The 13,859-nt window shown below is 47.1% G+C and overlaps 1 protein-coding gene across 2 annotated transcripts; it reads left to right on the top strand.

Moving 5' to 3' along the window:
• Positions 1–6,806: 6,806 nt before the first annotated feature.
• Positions 6,807–13,817, top strand: ptgdsa (prostaglandin D2 synthase a). Of its 2 annotated transcripts, none has more exons than XM_046369504.1 (7): positions 6,807–7,003; positions 11,630–11,772; positions 11,931–12,007; positions 12,239–12,349; positions 13,124–13,237; positions 13,350–13,377; positions 13,488–13,817. In XM_046369504.1, exons 1-6 carry the CDS (start codon positions 6,908–6,910, stop codon positions 13,373–13,375), a joined length of 567 nt encoding a protein of 188 aa, XP_046225460.1. In that variant the 5' UTR covers positions 6,807–6,907; the 3' UTR covers positions 13,376–13,377; positions 13,488–13,817. The 2 variants fall into 2 exon arrangements, with proteins under 2 accessions (XP_046225460.1, XP_046225461.1); XM_046369505.1 differs by having other exon boundaries at positions 6,809–7,003; positions 13,124–13,225.
• Positions 13,818–13,859: the final 42 nt, after the last annotated feature.

The raw sequence follows: 13,859 nt of genomic DNA, 5'->3' as shown, positions 1-13,859 counted from the left end.
CACCAGTGAACTCTCATTCCATAGGACTAAACATTATTATTATGTCCTACTAACAAACTGTATCAAAGAATGTCTGATTTATTTATAAAATATATTGTTGAAATATCAATGCATTGCTCTTCTATAGTACTGGGATGATGGATAATGAATAAAACTGATTGATGAATGGAAACTTACTTTGTTTACCTTGGTTGTATATTGTGTTGAAGTGAAGAGTCCAAAATGGTAAATAAATAATGCTCTATACCTTTTTATTTTTTATGATTGGTTCATATCAGTTGCATGGTATGCTCGAGCCAATCATGAGACCCGATGATACTGACAAACAGGAAGTAGGATGTAGAACTAGAAGCCTGCATTAAATATGTTAGGTGATTTTTGGAGTCATGGGTAACTGCATAGACTGAGTGTGTCTGAAAGTGGGCATGTAAACAGAAGTGGGAGGATCAACAGAAGTGGGTATATGGAAAGCGAATCAGCTAATTAGGCAGGTTTGTTGCCACTCAATACTGTTTTGCGGGGCTGATTTGGCCTCACAACGACTCGATTGTTGACAACTGTAGCATTTTAGCTAAGCCTAATCCGTTTCCTAACCTTAACCTCATTCTCCTAACCTGTCACGTTAATTATCCTAACCTGCTACGTTAGTTCTCTGTTAGTTAACCTGCAATGTAAGCTGGCCATAGCCCGGTACACCTAAACCTATCATGGGGTAGTGAGGATGCTTGTAAGGGTTTTCAGAGGTTGAAGAAGGATCGGACCAAAGAGCAGCGTGGTAAGTGTTCATGATGTAATATTTAATGAAACAAACTGAACACTGAAATACAAAACAATAAAGTGAACGAACGAAAACCGAAACAGTACCGTGTGGACCAAACACTCACACGGAAAACAAACACCCACAAACCAAAAGTGAAACCCAGGCTACCTATGTATGATTCTCAATCGGAGACAACTAACAACACCTGCCTCTGATTGAGAACCATCCTAGGCCGAACACAAAAACCAACATAGAAAAACAAACAGACTGCCCACCCCAACTCACCGCCTGACCATACAAAGACAAAACAAAGGGACTAAGGTCAGAACGTGACAGTACCCCCCCCCCCCCAAAAGGTGCGGACTCTGGCCGCAAAACCTGAACCTATAGGGGAGGGTCTGGGTGGGCGTCTGTCCGCGGTGGCGGCTCTGGCACGGGATGTGGACCCCACTTCACCATAGTTTTTGTCCGCCTCCTCAACCGCCCCCGTGGCCTCTTATGAGTGGCGACCCTCGCCGCCGACCTCGGACTGGGGACACTCGCCACGGGTGGGAGATTGGATGGGAGATTCCGGCAGCGACGGACGGACGGTAGATTCCGGCAGCGCCGGACAGGCGGGAAGCTCCGGCGGAGCCGGATTGAAGGACAACTCCGGCAGCGCTGGACAGGTGGGAGAGTCAGGCAGCGCCGGACAGGCGGCAGACTCTGGCAGCTCTGGAGTGAAGGGCGATTCTGGCATCGCCTGGCTGACTGGCGATTCTGGCATCGCCTGGCTGACTGACGGCTCTGGCGGCTCCTGGCTGACTGACGGCTCTGGCGGCTCCTGGCTGACTGGCGGCTCTGGCGGCTCCTGGCTGACTGGCGGCTCTGGCGGCTCCTGGTTGACTGGCGGCTCCTGGTTGACTGGCGGCTCCTGGCTGGCTGGCGGCTCTAGCGGCTCCTGGCTGACTGGCGGCTCCTGGCTGACTGGCGGCTCCTGGCAGCTCTGGTGGCTCCTGGCTGACTGGCGGCTCAGGACAGACGGGAGACTCTGTTGGCTCAGGATAGATGGGAGACTCTGGCGACTCAGCACAGACGGGAGACTCTGGCGGCTCAGCACAGACGGGAGACTCTGGCGGCTCAGCACAGACGGGAGACTCTGGCGGCTCAGCACAGACGGGAGACTCTGGCTGCTCAGCACAGACGGGAGACTCTGGCGGCTCTGCACAGACGGGAGACTCTGGCGGCTCTGCACAGACGGGAGACTCTGGCGGCTCTGCACAGACGGGAGACTCTGGCGGCTCTGCACAGACGGGAGACTCTGGCGGCTCTGCACAGACGGGAGACTCTGGCGGCTCTGCACAGACGGGAGACTCTGGCGGCTCTGCACAGACGGGAGACTCTGGCGGCTCTGCACAGACGGGAGACTCTGGCGGCTCTGCACAGACGGGAGACTGGCGGCTCTGCACAGACGGGAGACTCTGGCGGCGCTGGGCAGGATGAAGGCTCAGGCGGCACTGGACAGGCGGGAGCACCTGTAGGAAGGAGACGGAGAGACAGCCTGATGAGGGGGGCTGCCACCGGAGGACTGGTGCGTGGAGGTGGCACCGGATAGACCGGACCGTGAAGGCGCACTGGAGTTCTTGAACACCGAGCCTGCCCAACCTTACCTTGTTGAATGCTCCCCGTAGCCAGGCCAGTGCGGCAATGTGGAATAGCCCTCACTGGGCTGTGCTGGCGAACCAGGGACACCATGCGTAAGGCTGGTGCCATGTATGCCGGCCTGAGGAGACGCACTGGAGACCAGATGCACAGAGCCGGCTTCATGGCACCTAGCCCGATGCCCACTCCGATACGGGGAGCTGGGATGCTCCACCGCATAACACGGTGCCTGCCTGGTAATCACGGGAAGTTGGCACAGGTCTCCTACCTGACTTCGCCACACCACCCGTGTGCCTCCCCCAAATACATTTTTGGGGCTGCCTCTCGGGCTTCCAGCCGCGCCTCCGTGCTGCTTCCTCATAACAGCGCCTCTCTGCTTTCGCTGCCTCCAGCTCTGCTTTGGGGCGGCAGTATTCCCCTGACTGTGCCCAGGGTCCTTTCCCGTCCAGAATCTCTTCCCAAGTCCAGTTCTCCAAATATCGCTGCCTCTCCTGCTGCTGCTCATTACCACGCTGCTTGGTCCTTTGGTGGTGGGTGTTTCTGTAAGGGTTTTCAGAGGTGGGAGAAGGATCGGACTAAAGCGCAGCGTGGTAAGTGTTCATGATGTAATATTTAATGAAACGAACTGAACAAAACAATAAAGTGAACGAACGAAAACCGAAACAGTACCGTGTGGAGTAAACACTCACACGGAAAACAAACGCCCACAACCCAAAAGTGAAACCCAGGCTACCTAGGCTACCTAAGTATGATTCTCAATCAGAGACAACTAACGACACCTGCCTCTGATTGAGAACCATACTAGGCCGAACACAAAAACCAACATAGAAAAACAAACAGACTGCCCACCCCAACTCACCACCTGACCATACAAAAACAGAGACAAAACAAAGGAACTAAGATCAGAATGTGACTATGCTGATGTCCTCTTGTCTATAAATGACTTGCTGGCTTTAAATCATGCATACAAAAATATTGTTAATGGTGAATCCATACTAATAAATAGTCTTTTTGGGGGGGGGCATGTTGTAAAATGACATGTTGCACTTCTGACAGTGTTGCCCAGTGTATGACTCAGTCAAAAAACAACTGTCCCTTTATCTGTCTGAATCCTACGACTGGTGTATTTGAAGCTTGGTTTTTGCTCTCCTCTCAGAATTGTAGTAAAGAATTTTCAGCAATGTCTATCATTCCCTCTCTACCTGCTGCAGCTGGGCACTGTCCTCGGCGGATGCTCAACGAAGTGGAGAGTCTCAAATGGCCAGTAAGCAATGGTCTATAACCATGTTATATGGTATGCCTGAGCCAATCATGAAACCCCGATGCTACTGAGAAAAGGAAGTAGAATGTATAACTAGAAATTGCTATTGCTATGTGATTTCGGGGAGAATCTCAATTGCATGCTCCTCGCATCCTCTCTACTCGCCTCATTCTGAAAACCCATTGGAGGAGAAGGTCGGAGGGGCGGGACCTCTGGCTTTCTCATCCAATGGGTTTTGGCGCTAGGAGTATGCAACTGAGTTTCTCTCCGTGTCTCCTTGTTTTCTCGATGCACTCTAGCCATTGATCTTGTCAAGAGAACTGCGTCAGACATCTGAACCTATTATGGGGTAATGTGTGTGGAGAGCAAAACACCTCTCTCCTATCCGATGATTGACTGGGGCATCATTCTGTATCTCTCTGGTCTCAGAAAGGATCAGAAGGGAAAATCAACGAGGGGGCTATGCGTTCTCTGGAAAATAATGAACCATGTGGAAGGTGTGTTCCATGACACACTTTCGGAGTGGAACTGACCTTCCACGGAGTTGCTTTATTTCCCAAGTAACACAAAGAGCCCCGAGCTTGATTGTCCCTTTTATACCATGGCTATAATTTTAACAAATGTATAGCTAGAAATGTGTTCATTTGCGGGTATAAATGTGTTAAACATCCACTGAAGTAGCTAACAAGTTTACAAGATAGTGACCGTAACCAAACCAACAGACTTGCTAGTTTAGCTAACCAAACTATAAGTCCTAGCTTGCTATTATGGAAATCAAATTCACCGATGCCAATAATGTTTTCAATTTGACTTTTGCTTTCAAAAGCAGCTCAAACATAGAACATGCAAGAACTATATCCATTGAATTCATGCTCTAGAATGCCCTTCAAGCCAATCAGAAACGAGTATTCAACAATGCCATGGTATAAGTAATATTAATGAACCCTTCTTCTTCTCACCAACCTAGCCACATGATGCACTTTTTATTTATCATTATCAAAGTTAGCTGACGACACAACAGTGGTAGGACTGATTACCAACGACGATGAGGCAGCCTACAGGGAGGAGGTCAGAGACCTGGCAGTGTGTTACCAGGACAACAACCTCTCCCTTCAACGTCAGCAGGACAAAGGAGCTGGTCGTGGGCTACAGGAAATGGAGGGGCGAGCACGCCCCCATCCACATCGATGGGGCTGTAGTGTAGCGGGTCGAGAGCCTCAAGTTTCTCTGTGTCCACATCACCAAGGAATTAACATGGTCCACCACACGCCCACACAGTTGTGAAGAGGGCACGGTAGCTCCTCTTCCGCCTCAGGGGGCTGAAAAGATTTGGCATGGGCCTTCAGATCTTCAAAAAGTCATACAGCTGCACCATTGAGCGCATCTTGACTTGTTGCATCATCGCTTGGTGCGAAAACTGAAACCACTCGATTGCAAGGCGCTACAGAGGGTGGTGAGTACGGCCCAGTACATCACTGGGGTCGAGCTCCCTGCCATCCAGTACCTCTGTCTATGCCAGGGGTCAGAGGAAGGCACAAAAGATTGTCAAAGACTGCAGCCACCCAAGCCATTGACTGTTCTCTCTGCTACCACACGGCAAGCGGTACCAGTGCACCAAGTCTGGAACCAACAGGACCCTGAACGAACCACAAGACTGCTAAACAAGACCCTTTAAATAGCTAACCAAATGGCTACCCAGAGTACCTGCATTGACCTTTTTTTGCACTGAATCGATGCACACACACTGGACTCTACCCACACATACAGTGCTAGTCAAACGATTGGACAAACCTAATCATTCAAGGGTTTCTCTTTTTGTACTATTTTCTACATTGTAGAATAATAGTGAAGACATCAAAACTAGAAAATAACACATATGGAATCATGTAGTAACCAAAAAAAAGTGTTAAACACTGGTTTGAGACTTGTTTTTCAACAGGACAAAGTTGACTGCTTTTCCTTCACTCTGCAGTCCAATTCATCCCAAACCATCTCAATTGGGTTGAGGTCGGGTGATTGTGGAGGCCAGGCCATCTGATACAGCACTACGCCTTCTTGGTCAAAAAGCCCTTACACAGCCTGGAGGTGTGTTGGAACAATGTCCATTAAACTCAAACCATATGTGATGGTGTATCCCTGCAGAAGTGATTGTGATTGTCCTGTGTGTTATATACTGTATATAACTACAGTATGAGGTTGGAATAATACAGTGAAATTGTGAAAATCCTGATAATGCCCTGATAGTGTAAGAGCTGTTTGAAAAGACCGCCTGAAATTTCTGCCTGCCTGGTGACATTACCAGGTGGTAAATTAGTTAATAGACCAATAAAAAAAGTGAGTTCCAAACCTCTCTGCCAATAGCAGCTAGTAGCAGAGAGGTTTGGAGCTTCATTTCCACTCAGACCACCCCTAGACAGTCCTAGCTAAATTCTTGCTTGAGAAATTGCTCTTTACTAAGAAGCTATTTTTGTTTCTTTGTGACCATTTTATTTTAAAACAATCACAGTAAGATACTTAATTGTTACCCAGAAATGATTTGTATTGAGATAAAAAAAAGTCTGCTTTGGACTTAAAACTGTTGTCTTTTTTGTTTTTCTTTAATATTGTAAAATTACATTTAGCCCTTCTGAGAGTGTTTCCCAATGTATGACTCAATGTATGAGTCAAAAACAAAGACTTCTTGGTTGGTGAAAGGACAAACAGTGAATTGAATAATTGTTTAAAAAAGCACAAATGCCCCTTGTCTGAATACTTTAACTGATGTATTTGAAGGGTGGTATTTGAAGCACTCCTCTGTCCTGTCAGGAATTCAGGAATTCAATGTCCTTCAGGAATGCTCACCAAGGATTCAGGAGCCAACTTGTCTATCATTCCGCGTTCACATGCTGGTCGGAACTAGGAAACTCATAAATGTCCAACTTGCTAACTGGTTGAACGCGACATGTTTATAACTACAACCGTTTAGCAAGTCTTAAATGTCTGAGTTTTCTAGTTCCGACTGGCACTTGAACGCGGCATCATTCCCTCTGCCTGCTGCAGCTGAGCACTTCAGCTCAGCTTCAGCTTCTGATCAATGATTGGCTGGGCAAATAATGGGCGGACTTGAGAAAAAAAATTGGCATTGCCACTGTAGTCCAGCTCCAGTGCAGCTTTTCACTCTTTTACAGTTCAGTTTGGTTGCAGAACAGGGTACTTGTCTTTCTCTCCTCCTCTCTCTCTTTCCTTCTCTTCCTCTGCCACCAACCATGAGGATCACCTTTGTGACAATGGCCACGGCGATGGTGTGTTTGATGGGTGTCCATGGAGACGTGCAGCCTCAGAGAGACTTCGACCTGCAGAGGGTGAGACCAGACTCAAATCAAATCAAAGTTTATTTCTTGCATACACAGAGCGCAATGTTAAAACGTGTTTCGCTGCACCTGCTTTATCTCCAGCAGTGCAGTAAATGTCTAACAGTACAATACTAATACGCACATAATCAACAACAACCAAAAGAAACAAGAAATATCCGAAGGAGCCAGAGTCATGTCAGAGTCCGTGCTGCTTCCTTCTTTCAACTGCTTGCATTAATTACCCAGGGTGCATCAGTGAAGGGCCTGCTCTGCTTCCACAAGACATTTCACATCACATAATCTTTGTGGGAAAGGATTAAGCTCATTTTTAGAGGGCAATGGCATACTGTTGTATTGGTTTTTCATTAGGTGACGCATAACTTTAAAGGGCAACTTCCTGATTTGGCATTGTTTTAGATTTGGTTAATTAAGAAATGCTAGAGGTCATGACTGAATTCAAACATTAGTTGCTTTCAGGGTGTGTTTTGATGTGGTGTCTCGTGTGTGTTCGCAGGTGGGAAGAGTTTTCCAAATTATTAAGCCAATCAAGCGAATTGGCAAAATTGGTTTGACTTTGGATAGCTTGTTATGGGCCGTCAATAAATTACAAAATATAAATGTGTCAATATTTTCATGATGCACAGCTTTGAGCTTTCTCATGAAATGCTTTCAAAATGTGTATATTAATTTCTACAAGGTTGAGGTTTTAAGCCATTGAAATTTGGAGCTATTGGGTTATTTACATATTGTTCCACAGGCAATACAATCGGGTTGTGTGCAGCTGCACTCCGAATTGATGATTACTTGTGTGCTGCCAGCTGTGGGCTTGTCGGCAGGATTGAAACAAACCCAACCTTCATTTATGTTGTGATTCAATCCCGACCACAAAACTGTTTTGGACAACAGTGAATTTATGACCAAAATTATCCTATTTACACGTTATACTCAATTCTGACGGTGGAATACATGTTTGACTCATGTCAATGCCACATAGGCAGTTTCCTAAATGAGAAGTTGTTTTTTAGGGGCAGTTTCTCTTCAACCTCGACCTCTAGTCCGTGAGTCTATTATTTAAATAAGTCATAGACATGTTCCCCGTCCCCACATGTTCAGTACTCATTGGCTGTCTGATAGGGAACGGAACGTTGTATCCGTGTGGTTGGGACGGGACCGCATTAGGACAGAGGCAGAAGCTGAACCCAAAGCAAACAGTGCTAGGGTCAAAGGTCAGGCAGACGGCAGGGTTGCAAAACAGATATAATGACTAGCAATGCACGCTAAGTTCCCATGGCCCATGGACAGACACAGATATAGAACTAACTTCCTTATTAGATAATTATCTACTGTACCAGTCAAAAGTTTGGACTCACCTACTCATTGAAGGGGTTTTCTTTATTTGTACTATTTTCAACATTGTAGAATAATAGTGAAGACTTCAAAACTAAAATATCAACACATATGGAATCATGTAGTAACCAAAAAAAGTGTTAAACAAATGAAAATAGGTTTTATATCTGAGATTCTTCGAAGTAGCCGCCCTTTTCCTTGATGACAGGTTTGCACACTTGGCATTCCCTCAACCAGCTTCATGAGGTAGTCACCTGGAATGCATTTCAGTTAACAAGTGTGCCTTGTTAAAAGTTGTGTTGTGACAAGGTAGGGGTGGTATACAGAAGATAGCCCTATTTGGTAAAAGACCAAGTCCATATTATGTCAAGAACAGCTCAAATAAACAAAGTGAAACAACAGTCCATCATTACTTTAAAACATGAAGGTCAGTCAATCCGGAAAATGTCAAGAACTTTGAAAGTTTCTTCAAGTGCAGTCGCAAAAATCATCAAGCACTATGATGAAACTGGTTCTCATGAGGACCGCCACAGGAAAGGAATACCCAGGGTTACCTCTGCTGCAGAGGATAAGTTCATTAGAGTTACCAGCCTCAGAAATTGCAGACCAAATAAATGCTTCACAGAGTTCAAGTAACAGACACATTTCAACATCAAGTGTTCAGAGGAGACTGCGTGAATCAGGCCTTCATTGATGAATTGCTGCAAAGAAACCACTACTAAAGGACACCAATAAGGAGAAGAGACTTGCTTGGGCCAAGAAACACGAGCAGGAGGTCGCGGGAGGTCCATGGGACGAAGCACAATTGGCCTAGCGTCGTCCAGGGAGGGTTTGGCCGGCAGGGATATCCTTGTCTCATCGCGCACTAGTGACTCCTGTGGCGGGCCTGTTTCCTCCAACACATTGGTGCAGCTGGCTTCCGGGTTGGATGCGCGCTGTGTTAAGAAGCAGTGCGGCTTGGTTGGGTTGTGTACGGGAGTTGTAGCGATGAGACAAGATAGTAACTATACTACGAAAACGGGGTAAAAACAAAAAAAGAATGTTTACATAATGTTTTACCCATTTCATATTTATATACTGTATTCATATACAAGTATATGCAAGTACTGTATCTATATACAAGTACATCCTATTCAACTATTCTATCCACGTATTCTTCAGGCAGGTTTGACTCCCTTTGTGTAGCCTACTATCTCTATGTTATGTTCAGTTTGCACTAAATGACGTATGACTGGATAGTGTTACTCTTATAGAGTAGCTCTGATAGAGCAACTCCAGTGGGTTTCACTCCCTCTGTGTGTTTTTTAAAATCTATTGAACCTGTATTTAGGCAGGGAAGTCCGGTTGAGACCCATGTCTCTTTTGTAAAGGAGCAGCAAACAGTACAAACAGTACTGTCTGCGTGTGGGCCTGGTGTATGACTCCCCAGGCTAGGGCTCTGTTACAGCCACTCTGCTAGGTAGACTTGTGGGTTTGACTCTGTCTATGTGTTCAGTTTGCAGGGAAGTGGTACCGTGTGGGCCTGGTGTATGAGTCCCCAGGCTAGGGCTCTGGTACAGCCACTCTGCTAGGTTGACTTGTGGGTTTGACTCTGTCTATGTGTTCAGTTTGCAGGGAAGTGGTACCGTGTGGGCCTGGTGTATGACTCCCCAGGCTAGGACTCTGGTACAGCCACTCTGCTAGGTTGACTTGTGGGTTTGACTCTGTCTATGTGTTCAGTTTGCAGCAGGAAGTGGTACCGTGTGGGCCTGGTGTATGACTCCCCAGGCTAGGGCTCTGGTACAGCCACTCTGCTAGGTTGACTTGTGGGTTTGACTCTGTCTATGTGTTCAGTTTGCAGGGAAGTGGTACCGTGTGGGCCTGGTGTATGACTCCCCAGGCTAGGACTCTGGTACAGCCACTCTGCTAGGTTGACTTGTGGGTTTGACTCTGTCTATGTGTTCAGTTTGCAGGGAAGTGGTACCGTGTGGGCCTGGTGTATGACTCCCCAGGCTAAGGCTCTGGTACAGCCACTCTGCTAGGTTGACTTGTGGGTTTGACTCTGTCTATGTGTTCAGTTTGCAGGGAAGTGGTACCGTGTGGGCCTGGTGTATGACTCCCCAGGCTAGGGCTCTGGTACAGCCACTCTGCTAGGTTGACTTGTGGGTTTGACTCTGTCTATGTGTTCAGTTTGCAGGGAAGTGGTACCGTGTGGGCCTGGTGTATGACTCCCCAGGCTAGGGCTCTGGTACAGCCACTCTGCTAGGTTGACTTGTGGGTTTGACTCTGTCTATGTGTTCAGTTTGCAGGGAAGTGGTACCGTGTGGGCCTGGTGTATGACTCCCCAGGCTAGGGCTCTGGTACAGCCACTCTGCTAGGTTGACTTGTGGGTTTGACTCTGTCTATGTGTTCAGTTTGCAGGGAAGTGGTACCGTGTGGGCCTGGTGTATGACTCCCCAGGCTAGGACTCTGGTACAGCCACTCTGCTAGGTTGACTTGTGGGTTTGACTCTGTCTATGTGTTCAGTTTGCAGGGAAGTGGTACCGTGTGGGCCTGGTGTATGACTCCCCAGGCTAGGGCTCTGGTACAGCCACTCTGCTAGGTTGACTTGTGGGTTTGACTCTGTCTATGTGTTCAGTTTGCAGGGAAGTGGTACCGTGTGGGCCTGGTGTATGACTCCCCAGGCTAGGACTCTGGTACAGCCACTCTGCTAGGTTGACTTGTGGGTTTGACTCTGTCTATGTGTTCAGTTTGCAGGGAAGTGGTACCGTGTGGGCCTGGTGTATGACTCCCCAGGCTAAGGCTCTGGTACAGCCACTCTGCTAGGTTGACTTGTGGGTTTGACTCTGTCTATGTGTTCAGTTTGCAGGAAGTGGTACCGTGTGGGCCTGGTGTATGACTCCCCAGGCTAGGGCTCTGGTACAGCCACTCTGCTAGGTTGACTTGTGGGTTTGACTCTGTCTATGTGTTCAGTTTGCAGGGAAGTGGTACCGTGTGGGCCTGGTGTATGACTCCCCAGGCTAGGGCTCTGGTACAGCCACTCTGCTAGGTTGACTTGTGGGTTTGACTCTGTCTATGTGTTCAGTTTGCAGGGAAGTGGTACCGTGTGGGCCTGGTGTATGACTCCCCAGGCTAGGGCTCTGGTACAGCCACTCTGCTAGGTTGACTTGTGGGTTTGACTCTGTCTATGTGTTCAGTTTGCAGGGAAGTGGTACTGTGTGGGCCTGGCGTATGACTCCCCAGGCTAGGGCTCTGGTACAGCCACTCTGCTAGGTTGACTTGTGGGTTTGACTCTGTCTATGTGTTCAGTTTGCAGGGAAGTGGTACCGTGTGGGCCTGGCGTATGACTCCCCAGGGTTTACTGCCCCATACAGAGACAAGCTGAGAGTGTCCATGGGCATCCTGAATCCACAGACCAACGGCGACGTCAACCTCACCATGTGGACCCAGAGGTGGGCAGGAACACATCATTAAATACAACACTAGAATGGACATTGTCATTCTGGCAAAATAACCACAGGACTGACATCCTGGTCAGGGCATTGAAAATGTACTAAAAATGGGCATGCACATTCATATCGTATGTTCTTTTTTTTTTGCTTGTGTGAAGATCAACAGGTTGCCGCAGTAAGCTTTACACGTATGAGAAGACAGCGATACCTGGCGCCTTCACCTATTTCAGCACCCGTGAGTCCTCTGCCTGCCAGCACTAATGCTATGCAGCTCAATAACAAACCAGTAATTATACCCCCCCCCTCCCCCGACCATCCGCTCCAGACTAAATCGGCCCATGGCTGAATGTAGTTGGGGACCCCTGCTGTACAGAGTCGCTGATCTTTGCGTCAGTATCGTAGTCTTCTCTTCTTTTTCTGTTTTTGTTGTTGAAAATAATGAGAAAATATATTTGTGTTTTTCCAGGCCATAACAAAGTAAAGGACATCACAGTAGTGGAGACCAACTATAATGAATATGCACTGGTCCTGAAGCACAAGAAGATGGACAGAGAGTACACACAGGTGGCCCTCTATGGTAAGTCTACTGTTTGTGGTAGAGGGGTGACTGACCAGGTTTAAACCAGGGTCTCTCATGCGCCAAAATACCATTTTTTTCTACTTGCCCAGAGTCAGATAAACTCTTTTGTATGTCTCTATGTGAAGTTTGAAGATAGCTTATTCTTAGCTATCGCAAAGACTGGAGGGCAAGGTTCACCTAACCATCTCTGTTGCATAGGCTTAGAATGGGGCAATATGCTCATAAATCAGGCACATTCGAAATTGGACGTCTAGCCATGTCCTGAGGAAAATTCCTTCAAAACCGGACACTTTTGACAACAGTGAGTGCTATTACCATCAAGTAGGCTTGGGTTTTGCTAGGGCACTGTGGACCAGGGTGATGGACGAGCGTAATCCCTTAACTTCAGATAGACTCCAGATCAGAAGGTCAGGTGTTCAATCCCAGTAGTGGACACTCATATTTATTACAAAACGTTTCCTATTCCAAACCTTAACCCTTACCTAAAACATTCTGAATGAGTGCCTAAACATATTGTTTTAACCCTATCCAAAACCTTAACCCTTAACCCTTAACCCTATACCTCGACATTTTGGAGAAACGGAACAGGAGTAAACTCAGTGTCAAAAACACATGGAGGAGTAAACTCAGTGTCAAAAACACATGGAAATGTAATGTTTGTAGCAGCTTTGAAACTTGACATTTGGAAAAACATGGATAAATGTCTAATTCTGGAGTGAGACTGTACTTTTGCTTGCATCAAACGTTGCCATTTCGTCCGTCTGCCTGCAGGTCGTTCTCAGAAGGTAAAGCCTGAAGTGATTCAGAAATTTAAAGACTTTGCCACATCTCATGGATTTCCCAAGGACGCCATTCTGACCCCACCACCTGCAGGTAGTAGCCTAAGTATGGACACACACACAGACACAAACAGTCCCTACATTTCACGTCTCTCAGCTGTACGACTGAAAGCAGACCGTGTGTAACACAATGTTGTCGTGCTCTTTGTTGTTTGCAGAGAACTGTCCTCCATATGGACGCTAAAGGTGAGTCACTGGAAATCCTTCCTACAGACAGTCTATGTTGTGGTCGACTGACTACCGGAACACTTGATATTTGAATAAACTGCAGGTTTTGTTTTTGTTCTCTCCTTCAGATCAGAGCAACATCATGATTACTCATGGATTCGCTTCGCCGCACCAGTTTCCCGGCACTCTCCTTTACACCACACGGTTCCACTGGGCAACAACAGAACCTCAACACGCTTTACCTCACAAGGGTGAAATAGTATAACCACTAATGACAGATGCACTCTTAGACAGCCCGTCTTATTTGATTACCAACATCCTCTCTGATGTCTGTCTGTCTCTTGTCCCCTCGGTACAACGGACAGTTAAATTCGCCTTCCTTTCTGAATCCGATAAACAAGGGACGTCATTGTCTTGTATAACACTGCTATGGCTGAATAAATTCTAGTGTTCCTCTGCCTATGGTGCTACGTGGTGTCTGTGACCTCATTGTCTTTTTC

Source organism: Oncorhynchus gorbuscha, linkage group LG11 (genome assembly GCF_021184085.1).
Source record: "Oncorhynchus gorbuscha isolate QuinsamMale2020 ecotype Even-year linkage group LG11, OgorEven_v1.0, whole genome shotgun sequence".
In the NCBI taxonomy this organism is placed as follows: Eukaryota; Metazoa; Chordata; class Actinopteri; order Salmoniformes; family Salmonidae; genus Oncorhynchus; species Oncorhynchus gorbuscha.
This window is presented reverse-complemented; position numbering and strand designations above follow the sequence as displayed.

Coding starts and splice junctions, on each gene's coding strand:
- ptgdsa (XM_046369504.1), top strand. CDS start 6,908: ATGAGGATCACCTTTGTGACAATGGCCACGGCGATGGTGTGTTTGATG. Junction 12,008..12,238: donor CTTCACCTATTTCAGCACCC/GTGAGTCCTCTG, acceptor GTGTTTTTCCAG/GCCATAACAAAGTAAAGGAC. Junction 12,350..13,123: donor CACACAGGTGGCCCTCTATG/GTAAGTCTACTG, acceptor GTCTGCCTGCAG/GTCGTTCTCAGAAGGTAAAG.